The 17195-nt window shown below is 43.2% G+C and overlaps 1 protein-coding gene across 18 annotated transcripts in view; it reads left to right on the top strand.

Moving 5' to 3' along the window:
• Positions 1–17195, top strand: part of FNBP1 (formin binding protein 1) — a 136400-nt gene that overhangs the window by 69631 nt on the left and 49574 nt on the right. For all 18 annotated transcript variants that reach the window (XM_032418593.1, XM_032418587.1, XM_032418603.1 and 15 more), the window contains exons 5-6: positions 9652–9714; positions 10129–10233. In XM_032418593.1, the coding sequence (XP_032274484.1) occupies positions 9652–9714; positions 10129–10233 (168 nt within the window). The remainder of the gene's footprint in view (positions 1–9651; positions 9715–10128; positions 10234–17195) is intronic.

Raw genomic sequence — 17195 nt, 5'->3', positions numbered from 1 at the left:
TGCCTTCGGCTCGGGTCACGATCCCGGGGTCCTGGGATCAAGCCCTGCATCGGGCTCCCTGCTCCGCGGGAAGCCTGCTTCTCCCTCTCCCACTCCCCCTGCTTGTGTTCCTGCTCTCGCTATCTCTCTCTGTCAAATAAATAAATAAAATATTTTTTAAAAAAAGAAAAAAACTCAAACTTTTTATAAACCAAAATCCTCATTTTTCTAAGTTACCTTCTAGATGTCACAGACATAGAGATATTGATATGTCTCTGTATCAGAGACTGATATAGATATGTATATGTAATATCTCTATATAAATATATTACATATATAAAACACTTAAGCATATTAGTCCTATATAGATATAATTTATATTTTTCTTTATTCCACATTTAATATCATAAGCAGTTTTTATTTTTCTACTTGAAAATATGTAGTTTTTTTTTTTTTAAAGATTTTATTTATTTATTTGACAGAGAGAGACACAGCGAGAGCAGGAACACAAGCAGGGGGAGAGGGAGAGGGAGAAGCAGGCTTCCCGCCGAGCAGGGAGCCCGATGCGGGGCTCCATCCCAGGACCCTGGGATCATGACCTGAGCCGAAGGCAGACGCTTAACGACTGAGCCACCCAGGCGCCCTGAAAATATGTAGTTTTAATCATTGGAATTTTAGGGCGCCTGGGTGGCTCAGTTGGTTAGGCGACTGCCTTCAGCTCAGGTCATGATCCTGGAGTCCCGGGATCGAGTCCCGCATCAGGCTCCCTGCTCGGCGGGGAGTCTGCTTCTCCCTCTGACCCTCCTCCCTCTCATGCTCTCTGTCTCTCATTCTCTCTCTCTCAAATAAATAAATAAAATATTTAAAAAAAAAAATCATTGGAATTTTAGTGGCTAGGCATTATTCTAATGCTATTATCATTCACTTAACTAATTCTTTAATATTTGATCTGTAGGCTATTACCAGTTTCTGATTGTTTACTTTTAGTTATACAAACAATACTGCAGAGAACTTGCTACTTTAATAGCTCTTTTGTGTATGGGGTGGGGATCGTTCCTCCAAGCTAAATTCCCAGAAAAAGAGTACGAGGTCAAACATACATGATTTATGGTTCTTAATTAAGCTTTGGTCGTTTACTAGAGTATTGGTCTTTAACAGAAGTATAGATGAGATTCCTAAGTCACTGAAATGATCAACGAGATTGTGGATTAGCCGATCTGAAATGTGGGTAGTTCAGAGTTGCTATCAGATATATTCCTCCATAAGAACTAAGGTAAATATACCCTTGTTGGCGATTTTTGCACATTGAATCAAGTTATTAGAGAATTTCAGAGAGATTGTTTGGTTCATCTCCAGCCTTCGAGTCTGTCTCAGGATTATCCACAGTGATCACCGCTAAACGCATAAGAGGGATTTATGGAGATTTGTAGCTCCAGAAGGGGAGTCAGGAGGTTCCGGCCAGCATTTACTGGAAGCTACAAGTAAACTTCTCTCCGCAGGTGGAAAGTATGGCTCATTACAAAATATTGGCCAGGAGCAGAATCGCTTTTTTGGCAGTGGTTATCTGAAAAGTTCTAGAGGAAACAATTATACAATACCTTCAGTGACTCACTAAAATTTTTATAAACAGAGAGTGCTTACAAGACCCCACATTACTTAGAATTGACCAGTTATATTTTTTTCCCTGAGGTTTCAGGGATGTTTAAAAATTGATACTAAAAGATACAGTCATCTCGAAGTTAGGTATTGGATAGGTCCTATTTAGGAACTTAGGGAGGGACTTGATTTCCTATAAGGCAGTTTTGTAGCATGAACTGACCCTACTATGTTTAGAACATGTTTTTATAAGAAATTACAGCAAACAACAAAGCCTAGCATGAAGGAATGCAAAAAATAAAAGGACCTTACGTATATGATCAAGTCATTACAAATCTATTTCTGATCTTTTCGGTCCTATTGAGATGCAACTGGGGGTACTCTGTTATAAAGCCAGGACCTGTGGGAAGAAAGCACAGAAAGCCAAGAGGGAGTTTCTATTTCATGGCCTGGAAGAGGAGGGTTTCGATAATAGTTCCTCTTTACTGGGGTTACCACTTTTATTTAAATAAATCCAAAATCCAAAAGCGAGGGGCCCTGTAGAAGTTGTTGGTCTTCTGCCTGTGTCATGCTGATGGGACTCCCACTGATAGCCCCTGGTTTAATGTATCTGTAGAAGGTGTATTTGGTTTTGTTATGTCTTCTTTGTTTTGAGAGGACATGTGATAGGAGCGTGCTTTTCATCAAGGCCCTGTCACCGCTGTGGTTCTATCACCTGCAGAATCATTAAAATTTTATCCTAGCATTTATGGGATAACATACCTAGTTATCAGGAGGCTGACATTCTGCTCTTGATTCCCTGGATTTGAAGTGCAACTTTGGGTTTTGTGTTTCTTCCTTGTGAGCTGGAACGAGACCTTCTTTTTCTTCTAAGAACTGGGAATTACTTGACTGATGTTTTGTGTCCCAGCTGACTCTCTTACATCCAGGCACCTGCTTGCCATCTCCCCTGATGTGCCCGATGCAGCATCCCCCAGCACACCAATGTCCCCTGGAGCCCGGCAGCACTGGGAATGATGCCCCAGAGCTGTGCCATGCAGTGGCCTTTTTATCCCATCCAAAAAGAAACTTTGGATCCCCCAAACTCCTTTATCACACCCCTGTTCCAATCTGCATTTCCTCCGGTCAGTAAATGGCACTCCTTTTTAACCTAGTTGTTCTGGCCAAAACCATAGGGCACCCAGGACTTCTTTGTCCTTCACACCCCATCTTCTATATAATAATCAGGTCCTGTCGGCTCTACCTTCAGTAAATGTTCTGAATCCAAACACCTCTCACCCCTTGTCCGGTCCCTCATCATCTCACCTGGAGGATTGCCCCAAGCCTCCTACTTCATCCCTGTGCTCCCAGGCTCACCCCGTGGTCCATGGCGCAGCTCCCCGTCTCCACCTGTGCCACCAGCTGTCCCGTGAGCAAGTGCAGCAGCCTCCCCCCCGGTCCCTCTGCCACGCCTGCCCCATTCGGTACATTCTCCACGCGGCAGCCTGCGCAACCTCGTGATAATGCAGATCAGACCACGTCCCTTCCCTTCTTCAGTCCTTTGATAGCTTTCCCTCACACTCACGTGGCCTGGGAAGCCGTCCTTGGTCCAGCCCTTGCCTGCTTCTGCCTTATCTCTCGTCTCGGTCTGATCACATTGGCGTCAGCTGTTTGATGAACACACGAAGCCCTTTCCTGCTTCAGGGCATCTCCACTGTTCAGCTGAAGAAGGGTGTTTCCTTCCCCAGACCTTTGCAAGTTCATGCCTCTACTTTGTTCAAGAAACATCCCCATCCAGATCTATCTAAAATGTCACTGCACCCATAGCCGCCCTCTCTGTCCCCTTGTCCTTTTTCTCTTACCACTGTGTCCACTGGGTTTCATAAGGACAGCACCCGGCATGAGCAGCACCCTGCACCTGGGGGCATGCAATTAACATTCGTGGAATGAATGACTGAATTTGATTGTAAGAGCTTTCAGCCTTTTGGGGAAGGATTACTGCCCCTAAAGTCTCACCCTTGGTCAACCTGGCACTTTATCTGAAACTCTTACTGATGGTGATTCTCCTTGTCTGGGTTTGGAAGTAAGAGATTGATACTCTCAGAAGGGCTCAAGTGAGGGGCATCACTGCTTAATATTGATCATATTAAGATTCTTTCATCCTAGAAGCGCCTGGGTGGCTCAGTCGTTAAGCGTCTGCCTTCGGCTCAGGTCATGATCCCAGAGTCCTGGGATCGAGCCCCGCATCGGGCTCCCTGCTCTGCGGGAAGCCTGCTTCTCCCTCTCACTCGCCCTAGCTGTGTTTCTCTCTCTCTGTCAAATAAATAAATAAAATCTTTAAAAAAAAAAAAAAAAAAAAATTCTTTCATCCTAAAAGTTAATCAGGAGGTGCCTGGCTGGCTCAGTCCATAGAGCATGTGACTGTTGATCTTGGGGTCGTGAGTTCAAGCTCCACATTGGGCGCCGAGCTAACTTTAAAAAAAAAAAAAAAGAGTTAATCAAGATTCTTCGAAACAATTAGAATTTTAAGGAATATGAAAGAAGGGATTATTCTGAAGAACAGGTAGAAGCCTCCTGGAGTCCAGGTAAATTGTGAACGTGTGGAGCGATCTGGGTAGCAAAAGCCAGCGTGAGAATGACAGGAGCAGTGGGGAGAAGGCACACTGGGAGAGAAGTAAAGACAACTTGGCAATGTCTGCTGGACCATGCGTGGGGTCCCCCGCCCGGTGCCCAGATGGTCGGGGGGATGGGTAGGGTTCAGCGGCTGAGCTTGACACTGGGAGGTAGGCGTGTTTGGAACTTGTGCACCAAGAAGGTATTTGTGTTACAAATGGATTAAGGAAAATGGACCTTCCTGAATTAATCCTATTTATTTAATCATATGACCATACTGTATAAATCAGAATGCGGCTGCCATCACGAACGCCTAGGTTTATGGTTTGGGATTGGAGGGAGGGGGCGAAGTGCTCCCTTGAGCAGGGCTGACGGTATTTGAGTTTCCTCCACAGTCCGCATCCATGTCTCTGCCACAGAGATTCATAGTTGCATTAATTAATCCCGAGTCAGGCATAGAATATGTTAGTGTTCAGACCCACCACACTGTGGGTTTTGAGGAAATTATAACACTTGTCACAGACGTGTTTTCTGCAAGCTCCTTTTTTCTTTGCCCTTTTCAAGTCTTGTGCTCCTTTGTTTTCATCTGTGGAATCTGAGTTTTATTTAAAATTCCAGATGGTTGACTGTCCTCAATTGAGTGTTTATTCTTTTTTTTTTTTTTCACTTTTTTTTTTTGGAAGTGGCTGTTCTCACATCAATGCCATATTTTGCTTTTTTATGGAGTTTTAAAAATTAAGGGTCTATTATATATAAATAGAGTAAAAGCGAGCAGCTGTGTACTTAATTGTGGAGTGTGAATAATAAACATTTTCATAGCCTGAATATGATCTCTTGGAGCCCAGTAAAACCTTCTTAGAAGCTTTGTCATTGTAGTTTTTCTTGAAGTTAGTGCTTGCTTATTTTAGGTTCCCTGTGATTCTTCTCTCAGCTGCCCCTGGTCACTGGGAGAATCCTAAAAAAATTTGGAAGGATGCTTTTATTATTTATATAGATTCTACCTGTATATTTTTAAGGTCCAACCAAAAATTTGAAATGAAAGTAAGTTTCACTGTCAGCTGAGATACCATCAGGCATTTTCAAAAGTCTGTTATTACCTCCGAAGAGAAATGAAAGCATCCTGCTTACAGGAGAAAGTCAGGAGCATTTCTCTGGGTCCCTAGAGATGGCATTTCCCGTCTCAGCTGATAGGAGAAAAGCGCCATGATGACTTCACTTTGCGGCTCCAAAAGACTTATTATCTTTTTCTAGAGAACAATTCCTCTTTATTTAGAGCTCGGAGGCACACTTTTTAGATACACACTTGCTCACTGTCTGGCAAAGCAATGCTTTGCCATTGTTTGTTAATAAACAACACACACATCTGGCAAGCTGGTTTGCTTGTTTACCTTTGTAACTGTTAGCTAGCTTTTCCAATTGAAGGAGGGGAGAGAGAACTGGACCCAGGTGACCTCTGTCTAGGTCATGGTACGCTCAGGACGGTCAGGAGACCTTGGGTTCCACCCCCGGATTTCCTAAGGGATCAGGCAGCACCACGTATTTTTTTTCTGTATTGTAGCCAAATGAATTTTGAAGGAACACATACCGTGAGAGATACATTAGAAGGAAAATCACGGACACCTTGATTTTTCCCTACGTCTCAGGAGACATTAGGATCTCAAGTGTAGTTCTCAGATGGTTGTTTTAGTCGGACAGAACTGGGGCTGAGGAGTCCTTCAAGGGAGAAAGCTCATCATCAGTCAAGTCAAGGTGCACAACCGTGCTTGAAAAATAAATTCACGTTTATTTTTAAATATTAAACGAAGGAGCAGCGGGAGAATTTACTGTGTGGGTTTTCAATCAAAGTCAGCCCTCGTGCTCCCAGAATATGACTCTGTGTGTGTGTGTGTGTGTGTGTGTGTGTGTGTGTGTGTGTGGCGGGGGTGGGGTGGGGTATCTATTGTCTTCAGAGAAGATTCCTGTGATGATAAAGCCCAGCCAGCCTTCCTGGCAGCGCCTGTCGCCTTCTGCGTACTCTTGTGTGTGTTTCCTCTCTCAGCCCAGGACTGGCCTTGCGTTTTGTGAAAACATTTCGAGAGCATAAACCCAGAGCACGGGTCTGAGTTTGGTGCTAAGGTATCTCCCCTCCCCTTTACGTCTGTCTTTAAATCTCAAAGTAAAACGGGGGGAGGGGGGATCTTTTCAGCAAATCGCAGAACACGGTGATCCTGCTTGCGAAATGGGGGATCGTCCTCTTGACAATTCAGGAACGTGGCTTCTGACTGGGCAGGACTCCAGGAGCCCAGGGGCCTCCCTGAGAGGGCACGGCAAAGCCTGTTTCTCTGCCTCCCTGTCTGCCTCTCTCTTCACCGCCCCCCCCCCCAGCTCCCCAGGACCTCCCTCAGTCCTGCCCTCCATTCCATGTTGAAGTGAAATATGTGGCTTTCAGAAAACCCACTTGCATTTGGGACTTCCTCCGAAATTCAAGATTTTCCTAGCTCTGCCCTCAGCTCTCCTTCTACTTCCACTGCCTTGATCCTGTCTTGCTTGTTTATTTCTAGCCTTAAACGCAATCTCTGTTCGGTTTCATCCCTGTGTCTGTTATGAAACTTGAAGAATGAAGCCCCCAGGGGGCTCCTCTTGGATTCATAGAGACAAAAAAAAAAATTGCCGGATGGGTAAAACTTGCCGTAAAAAGGCGCTTAAAACATGAAACGTGGCCTCAAAAGAGAGACAAGAAAACACTCCCTTATAAAAAGAGCGCTGTTCTTAAAAAAAACAAAATCTGATTTGGTCTCCTCCTTCCTGTCCTCCTTTGTGACTCAGCTCCGCCCTAGGCTCTGACTGGGGGGGATGGAAAGGTCCGAGGCTGTGCGGAGGGGACCTGTTCCGTCGGTCATGCTTTCTGCCTGCTTTCTGGCCGTGGAACCCCCCCCCCCACCACCACCGAGGTTTACCTTGTCCGTCGGAACACAGACGGCCCATTCAAGCCCAGGCATTGAAGGAAGGTTGTCTAGTAAAAGGAACATTTACGTTGCTGTGGAGAGGGTTCAGGAGAAGCAACAGGGCTGGTGCAGAACCCCGGGGCTAGTCGGGGGGGGGAGCTGCTGTGGCTTCCCAGTCTGACGGGGCAGGGGTGCATTGTAGGCACTTCATAGGAGTGCCTGATGGGAGCTGTGGCCTTGGGTCGAGGACCCAGCCAACCCGGAGCATCTTAGCGAGAGGAAGCTGCAGATGGATATAAATTCCTGCCCTCTGATATGCCAGAACCTCTGTGGCAAATCTGACAGAGCCGGAGGGCAAGGGAAGCCTGCATGTGGTCCCTGCAGGTCAGCCTCTGGGGACACAATAGGGCGGAGAACGGATCTGGGAAATTCCTGTCACATTGACAAAGTTGGTGACGTCACAGTTGAAGGCTTTAGGAAACGCTGGTGATTTTAGGCCCCTGGATAAAAAGGACACTGTTTTCTTTCTTTCTTTTTTTTTTTTTTTAAAGACTATTCATTTATTTGACAGAGAGAGACACAGCGAGAGAAGGAACACAAGAAGGGCGAGTGGGAGAGGGAGAAGCAGGCTTCCTGCTGAGCAAGGAGCCTGATGTGGGGCTCGATCCCAGGACCCTGGGATCATGACCTGAGCCGAAGGCAGACGCTTAACGACTGAGCCACCCAGGCGCCCAAGGACACCGTTTTCTTAATATTTCCACGTGTTTCTAGCTGGTCTTTCCTTGGGATCTCGTCTCCCTTGGTGATCTCGTCCAGGCTGTGGCTCGGCATCGAGCACCCGCTGGATGCTGACGACGCTGATCGTTTTAGCGTGGACCACTCTCTGAGCTCTCCCGCAGCCATCCAGCTACCTGTGAGGCTGTCCACTTGGGCGTCTCCTAGAATGTCAGCCTAACACGTCTAAAGCTGTGTCTGATTCCCCTCAGACCTGCCTCTCTCAGCAACCCCCCCCCCCCCCCCCGCCAAGCTCTGGCTAGCAACCTCAGTTCTCTGCTCACATCTGATCCTGGAGTTTTCCCGACCAAAGGACACCTAGAGTCTGACCCCTGCTCACCATCTGCACGGCTACCCTGTGGTCCAAGTCTCCTGTCTCCAGGGTTGGAGAGAGGCTCCTACCTGGAACCTTCCTTCGTAACACGGCGCTTCTATACTTGGAGTGATCCATGGCTCCCCAGCTCATTCAGACCACAAGTCTACAAGACTCTCCACAGTCTGGTCCTTTCTTCTCTGACCCCCTTTCCTGATGTTCTTGAGGCTCACCCTGGTCTAGCCCTCTAGGATCCTTACTAGTCAACACAAGGCACTTAACCTGCCTCAGGGCCTTTGCAAATAGCAGGGGGAGTGAATTTATTTTTAAATCTAAAAGGCCAAAGTCATGGAAACATCCATCCACACAAAAGTTTTACACAAATGTTTGCAGCAGCATCATTCATAATAGCCCCAAACTGGGAAAACCCTAATGTTCATCGACAGTAAATGGATAAGCAAAATGTGTATATATCCAGACAATGGAGTGTCATTTGGCAGTAAAAAGAGATAAACATGGATGAACCTTGAAGACATTCTGCTAAGTGAACATTAGGTACTAGTGGAAACATCATGCCAGTCACAGAAGGACCTCATATTGTATGAGTCCATTCATAGGAAATAATCCAGAACAGGCAAATTTATAGAGACAGAAAGTGGAGTGCTGGTTGCCTAAGGCTGGGGAGGAGGGGGTGGGGAGGGATGACAGCTGAGGTACCGGCTCTCTTTTTGGGGGGATAAAAATGTTCTCAAATTGATTGTTGGTCATGGTTGCGTAATTCTGTGACTACACCAAAGAGCATTGAATTGTACAACCTAAATGGGTAGATCGTGTGGTACGTGAATTCCTCCTCAAAGCAATTAAAAACAAAGATCTAAGTGATTGTTGTGTTAACGAACGTTCCTGTTGTTTTTCCAAGTGCTGTATGTAGGTCTTAGAATTCAGTATTATCATATCAGAAGTTTTAAAGGGAACTCTGTGACCGTTTGCATTTTCACTTCCTCTTTATTTTTTTAACCCTTACCTTTCTTTGGCGTGCACGTGCTAGATAGTCAGTATTTAAATGTGATTGAGGGGGTGCCTGGCTGGCTCTCTGTTGGTAGAGCACGTGACTCTTGATCTCAGGGGCGTGAGTTCAAACCCCACGTTGGATGTGGAGACTACTTAAAAAAAAATGAGGGGCGCCTGGGTGGCTCAGTCGTTAAGCGTCTGCCTTCGGCTCAGGTCATGATTCCAGGTCCTGGGATCGAGCCCCGCATCGGGCTCCCTGCTCAGCGGGAGGCCCGCTTCTCCCTCTCCCGCTCCCCCTGCCTGTGTTCCCTCTCTCACTGTGTCTCTGTCAAATAAATAAATAAAATCTTAAAAAAAAAAAAAAAAAAAAAAGAAATATGAATTTAAGCAGATGGATTTTTTTTCTCACGTGTGAATGTGAGAAAGAGGGGGTGCTAATCCCTCTGTATTTTCTGCTTCCAGTACTTCCACGACGGGCGGAAGGCACAACAGCACATAGAGATCTGCTGGAAACAACTCGAATCAGTAAGTGGACAAGAAACAGCTCAAGAAATGCCTGTAGACTTTCTAATTTGAGTGTGAGCTTGCATCGATCCGTAAGTGCAGAACAAAAACACCAAAGGGATGCCATGCCCTTAGAGATTTTCTCCAATTTGAATTACATTTGTTTCTAGACACCATTATCGAGACCAGAGTGTGGAGCCCAAAGAGCTCAAGCAGAGTGTTTTTCTAAAAACTCATACGGAAAGCACAAAGGTTGGACAGGTGGGGTGGTTATAAATGCAGACTGTAGAATAACTCTTTGATGTTAGGACATACAACCAAGCAGCTCAGAGGAGAAAGCTCTTTGGGGGATTGAGACAAAATGATACGTTCTCATAGGAATCCCACGGCTTCATTCACACCTGCTCTCCTGTCACCACTTGCCTTTGCTTTCAGAGTAAAAGACGATTTGAACGGGACTGCAAAGAGGCGGACAGAGCGCAGCAGTACTTCGAGAAGATGGATGCGGACATCAATGTCACCAAAGCAGATGTTGAAAAGGTGAGGTGACAGTGAGCTCCCTTCTTTCACTTGCCCTGATGCCTGTCGCCTCTCCTCCCAGGCTGCCTGTCCCCAAGCTCTCCTTTTTTTCATGTCACCGCAAAAGGCCACTCAGCCTGGGAAGAGCTGTTAGCATTTTGTGTCCCCCATCTTGGGGACCAGAGGCTGACTTCTGGGGACTCTCCAGTGTTGTGACTGGAGCAGTTTGTGGATTTGTGTCATCCCCAGGATGATGACTGGGAGACGTCGCCTAGGAGTGGCTCTCGCGAGGTGGGGGGTGGGGGTGGGGGCTTCCGGAGTCTGTGGTTTTCCCTTAATGGCTTTTCAAAGAAAAAGTCAGTCCCTTTAAAAGCCAGAGCAAACCAGTTCCGTGCCATCTGGCAGAGCTCTGTGGCTTAATGCTTCCGTTGGGGAGATAAAGGGACTCGCAGGCTGGCCTGACTTTGGAGGTGATTCATTCAGGTTGTTAGCAGGGTGCATCTGGGCGTCCCATCCAGGGCTCTTTTCTAAATGGACTTGTGTCGCAGTTTGGAATATCATAAAGCTCGAACTGTACCTTCTTGTGGTTCCACATCTTTCTCCCGAGAAGCTGAGTTTTCTTTTTCTAAAAGTTATCAATGCAGTGTAAACAACATTAGGCTGTTAAATGACTGTATTCATCCCATGGCTGCCCGGGGCTGTTTCGGCATCTGCAGCGTCATGCTTTACGTGGGGAGAAACACAGCGTTTTCATAGATTTCTTTCACTTTTGCCAGATTCATGGGAGATGGGTTTAGTTGGAAAATAGTGTGGGTTATTTAGTTACTTGTCCAAGTCTGCCAAATTCCTTGCTTAAAGCCTAGGTATATATTAGCATGCCTTCCTCGATAATTATCTAATATATTAAAATACACATCCTCAATGTCTCTATTTGAGCTGGAGTGGGGATACTTTACCGAAAGATGTATTAATGAGCTGATAAAATTACCATAAATTACCATCAATTTGTCATAAATTCCTATGAAATAACCAACTCCCCAAGGGATTTAAAATGTGACTCAGATAAAATAGATTGATCCAGAGTTTATCAAAAAATCATTTGGGGCTAAATGAGGTATGTCAGTATATGCATAACATACCTAGCAAAGGTATGCATTCTTTATCAAATATTTTATTATTTTATTATCATAAATGTAAAATCAGAGTGATTTTTATTCATTTAAAGATTTTTTTAAAAGAAATTGCTTTTATGACCTTTTCTTTTTTTTTTTTTTTTTTTTTTTTAAAGATTTTATTTATTTATTCGACAGAGAGAGAGACAGCGAGAGAGGGAACACAAGCAGGGGGAGTGGGAGAGGGAGAAGCAGGCTTCCCGCGGAGCAGGGAGCCCGATGCGGGGCTCGATCCCAGGACCCTGGGATCATGACCTGAGCCGAAGGCAGACGCTTAACGACTGAGCCACCCAGGCGCCCTATGACCTTTTCTTAATATAAAAGCTGTCCATGCTTATTACAGAAATTGCTTATTTATACCATTTTCTCTTTTGGAGGGTCAGGTTTCTGAAATCATTTTTATTCATATTTTGAGAACCCCAAATTTATCATGGAGCTTCCCTTGTCTATTTTTATTTTCTATTTCATTTAGTTTCTTTTTCTTCTTTGCCTTCCTCTTCTTTGGATGTATTCTCTTGCCTTTTCAGAGATTTCTTTCTTCTTGCCTACCTCCTTTCAGTTTTTCATCTTTCCTAATGTGAGCATTTAAGTAACACATTTCTTAGGGCGCCTGGGTGGCTCTGTCGGTTAAACATCCGACTCTTAATCTCGAGCTCAGGTCTTGATCTCAGGGTTGTGAGTTCAAGTCCCACATTGGGAGCCTACTTTAAAAAAAAAAAAAGTAACACATTTCCCACTTATGTACAATTTTATCTGCAACCCACGAATTTTGGTATGGAGTACTCCTATTGTTTATTTTGAGATACTTTTCATTTCCTTTACTATTGAATCTCTCCTGTGATTTATTTGGAAGCCTCTTTAAAAATCTCCAATTGTGGGTGCCCGGGTAGCTCAGTCGGTTAAGCGTCTGCCTTGGGCTCAGGTCATGATCCCAGGGTCCTGGGATCGAGCCCTGTGTGGGCCTCCCTGCTCAGCTTCTCCTTCTCCCTCTGCCCCTCCCCCTGCTCATGCTCTCTCTCTCTCTCACTCTGTCTCTCAAATAAATAAATAAAATCTTTAAAACAAATAAAAATTTCCAATTGTATGACATTTAAACTTATTTTTTCTTTATTGATTTCTATAATTTAATTACATCATTATTCAAGGAAGTCTGAGTTTGAGTCTTGGGTATTTGTTGAGACTTGTTTCATGGCCCAGTACATGGTCAGCTTTTATTGGCATTCTGTAAGTAATTGAAAAGAATGTGTATTATCCGTCTGTATGTATTTTCATTAGAACCAACTTGCTGATGATGTTATGCAAATCTTCCCATTATGAAGATTTTTTTTTGCCATTTGTTGTATCATTTTTTGAGAGAGATATGTTACTTCTTTGTGCTTTACTTTTCCTGTTTGTAAAAAGGGAACACAGAAGAACTGGATTTCATCCAGTCTGATGGTCTTTTCCTTTCCCCTGGAGAGTTTGGGCTCATGTATACCATCTCATCTTGTTTTCTCTTTGTCTCACTTTCTCTGTGTTCCCTTACCTCTTGCTCTGACACTTTTTGTTTCTTGCCTTCTTCAGTTTTGAAGTTTTTGTTTTTACTTTTCTCATTCCGTCTTTCACCTATATGAGAGATTGGAGATTATGTATTCTCTTTCTGTGCTTTTATTGGTTGGCCTAGATATTTTAACATACATATTCAACCTAAACTACGAAGTAATTTGGAATCTTTACTAATGTTTTCCCAAACAACCTTTAACTAAACCAGCTCCCTTTGATTATCGCAGTTTATTTGTGATTATTTGGAGTTCCATTATACAAGTTAGGCTTTCATAATTTTATACGGTCCTCTAAGTGTGCTTTCTACTTTCTTTGTTCACCATTTCTTTTTGTATCTGGGATCTTATTCCTTCTTCCCAAAGGACATCCTTTAGAGGTGCCTTTAGCAGAGATTTATTGCAGTAAAATTCAGTTTCTGTTTGATTGGAGTGATCATCACTCTCATTTTTGAAAGATGATTTCTCCATGTATACAATCCTAAGGCGATTGTATTCTACCTGGAGGAGGAACTTAATTCTTCCATCTTCTGGCTCTCATTTGTGTTAAGTCGCAATGGGGAAGAAGTCAGTGTAACTGTTAATCCTTTGAAGATAATGCCTTTTCTTCTTGGTAACTATGGAGATATATTTTTTGGTCTTAGTTCTTCACTGAAATTTCACTATAATGTATCTATCTGTGAATTTCTTTTTTATCTTGCTTTTGATTCGGTGAGTTTATTAGTTTTCCACCGCGTGTCTATCTCTCATTCTGCTAGTTCATCTGGAACCCTGATTATTAGGTGTAAGTTAAAACTTCTACTCTGTATCCTGTCTGCCTATTAACCTGTATTTCCATTTCTCATCTCTTGGTCTTTCTCTGTTGTGCCCCATGTAATTCCTTCAGATATAATTTTCCTTTCACTAATTCTTTCTTAAACTGTGTCTAATCTGTGGTTTAATGTATCTATTAGTTCTCTAATTTCGGTTACATTTTCACTTCTAGAAGTTCCTTTAGGCTCTCTTTAAAATCTGTGTAGTCTTTTTGTTATTTTCTTGTGACTTTGTCACATTTTCATGTCATATTTTACTTATTTAATATACCAATTTTATATTCTCTATTTAATTAATTTCAGCATCTACAATCTTTGTGGGCCTGATTCTTCAATTTGTTGTTTCTGCTGACTTGCTCATGGTGACTCATTTCCTTGTGTATTTTTGTGATACATACATTTCTGCTATAATACCATAAGTGCATTGTTGCAAACCTTACGTTCTGAAAAAATACTGCTAAAAAAAGACAAACAGGACTTCTGGGGGGAAAATAGGCCTAGAAACAGATCACTCAACAACTAGAGAACTTTGTAACCAGAACAACAACCCTATAAAACTGGGCATCTGCATCGAGCACCACAGCCCTTGTCCTTCAAGATGTGGGTCTTTCGGAGTATTAGGACCTTCAGAGATGTAGTTTCTTGGGAGCATTCATTTCTGATGAGACTACTTTCATCAAAATGAAAAATCTGATCCAAATGGTAGTTTTTGGTAGTTATCCATCGTTTTCACACAGGGGGAAATATCTTCCCAGTTAACATTAACATACTGTGAAAAACTGCATACAGACTAGCAAGGCTTTTATGTTGTACCAAGGTCATAGTCCTATATTTTAGTCCTATAAAAAGGTATAAATCACAGCAGAAAAACATGTGAGGTACAGAACAGACTGGGTGATTATGAATGTATGTTCCTTGGGATTTTATCTGTGTCCAAGGTTTAAAAGGAGTTCTCCAGGGAGCTGACATTCCCTGGGGTTGCTCCCAAGCCAGGACTGTGTCAATCTAAATTTCCAACTGGGGGTTTGAGATCCACACCTGCTGTGTGAGTTCTGGCCGTTTGTGTGGTTCAGAAATTTCCATGATGATTTTTTTTTTCCTTTGTTTATCTCCCTCAGGCCAGACCCAAGTTCGTTATCGGAAGTGCAGTTGCCGGGTCCAGTTATGGCTTTCGGACTTTCTGATAGGTCCTGGCCAAATTGAATTGTTCTCCTTGACTCTTTTTTACTATTTCCAAGGATATATTGTTTTTTCATATCCCGAGAACATCATTTTGTTATTTTTACGCAAGTACCATTTACGTCCTCTCCAAGGATCTGATAAATTACCCGATTTTAGCATCACAACTTCGAAGCAGGTAGGGCAGTGTCACAACATTGGAATTCACAAGTTCTTTTGCCTAAGAGTATGACTTAGAGCTCTGTAATTTCCCCAAACAAACGGCAGTTTGACTGTTAGATCAGTGCTCTGCTTCATCGCCAGTGAAGCCTTTCGTCAGAATCAAGCTGAAAGGATGTGATGTTTCAGTTTTTGTTGCTACATAATGTAATTTCCCATTGTGACTTCTGACAGTCTTTGAATCTAATATAAATGTCTTTCCCCCCAGTGTCCACAAATGATTAAATTATCCGATTGTATTAGAAATAACTCACCCTTTCTTGTACAGCAGTCAGCTCTGCACACTTGGAACGATATGACCGTGTTTACAAAGACATAACCCTTCCCACTGTCAGCAGAATGGACTTTTCTAGATTACATTTGGGGTGTGATGACACAGGTGATGTGAACTATATGTGCACGCATCTTCTAAACTACTTAGGATCTGAGTTTGAGCCTGATTTTCTTCTTCTTCTTCTTCTTCTTCTTCTTCTTCTTCTTCTTCTTCTTCTTTTTTAATTAAATGCCCCACACTTATTCATAAGCACTTTGTTCAAATCATCTGAATCTGCCCAAGTCCATGTGGAGCATCAGTAGACTTGCTTTGTGTTCAGCATCAGTGTGTAGCCAGATATTTAGTAATTTGCTTACAAGAGGGTTTGTGTTGTCCTTGAGGCACCCAGTTTAACTAAAAATAAATATATGTTTGTAAAATAGACATAAGAAAAACTGGTAGTTTTATCTCTGGGCCAGTGAATAGATTTGGATGTTGTGAGGATGCCATGTTCCTCAGAGGAATGATGAGGGAAGAAATAGCTCAATGGAATGGATTTTATTGGTGATGAAACTCAAGGAAGTATGCAGTCTCTTTTCCTTTGCCAAATGCAGCTGTTGGAAGGTTTTGAACTTGAAGACTTAACATGAGTTCTAGTGATTAGGAATTAGGTGATCTGGATTTGCAGAAGAACCAATATATGTTAGACTAGGTCATCCTGTGGCTCATGATCCATGTGCTTATGTTGAAAGTAAAACCAGACCCTTTCTTCCTCCCTTTTAATGAGGTGGAAAATATAGTCCTTACCATCTGTTTTGTAATAATGAGAAGTCAAAGGACTGCAAGGGAACATGGAAAAATCAAACAATATATGTCTTACTCAAATACAGGATTCTCTTGTAAAATAATGAGGATAAGGCGCAAGTATTCTATGCTGTCGCACCTCCCCCCATCCCAGGCCCTCCTCAGACATGATCACTCTTGCCACTTGATATGTGTCCTTCTAGAATGTTTAAGATAGTTTTTTTTATTGGGGCACCTTGCTGGCTCATTCAGTAGAGCATGCAAGTCTTGATCTCAGGGTCATGAGTTCAAGCCCCACATTGGGCATAGAGCTTACTTTAAAAAAAAGGTTTTTATTGAGGTGAATTTACATACAACAAGGCGGCCACGTCGTAAGTGGACTGCTCAATGAGTTTTCACACATATATGAAATCATGCGCCAACACCTAACACAGGGGACATTTCTAGAACCCCAACAGGCTCCCTTGAACACTCCCCCACTCCAAAGGTAACTATTATTCTGACCTCTATGATATATTAGTTTAGCCTGCTTCTGTATTTCATACAAATTATTCAACACATATTCTTCTGTCTGGCTTCTCTGACTCAATATTATGTTTGTGAGATTCATATTTTTGTTGCATATGGTGCATATTTTTTGTTGTTTATGTTGCCCACTTGTGATTGCCATGTGGCATTCCATGTGTGGATATACCACAATCTGTTTATCCTTCCTTGTGTTTGTGGGCAATTTGGATTGCTTCCATACTGAGGCTAAATTAAGGAAAAATCTACCATGAACATATTTATATGGGCTGCTGGTGGACATCATCTCTCACTTTTCTTGGGTATATACTTGGGTGTGGCATCCTGGGTCATAGGTGTGTACCTGCCTCTGGCATGATGTCAAAGAGCTTGACAAGGTAGCTGTACCAATGGACACTCCTCTAGGGGTTGCTTCTCATCCTCACCAACAATAGGTGTTTATCAGTCTTTTTATTTCAGCCTTTTGGATGAGTGCGGAGTG

The sequence above is a fragment of the Phoca vitulina genome, unplaced genomic scaffold, assembly GCF_004348235.1.
Source record: "Phoca vitulina isolate PV1807 unplaced genomic scaffold, GSC_HSeal_1.0 scaffold21, whole genome shotgun sequence".
Classification (NCBI taxonomy): domain Eukaryota; kingdom Metazoa; phylum Chordata; class Mammalia; order Carnivora; family Phocidae; genus Phoca; species Phoca vitulina.
Note: the sequence above shows the minus strand (reverse complement) of the source record. Positions and strands in the feature narration are given on the sequence as shown.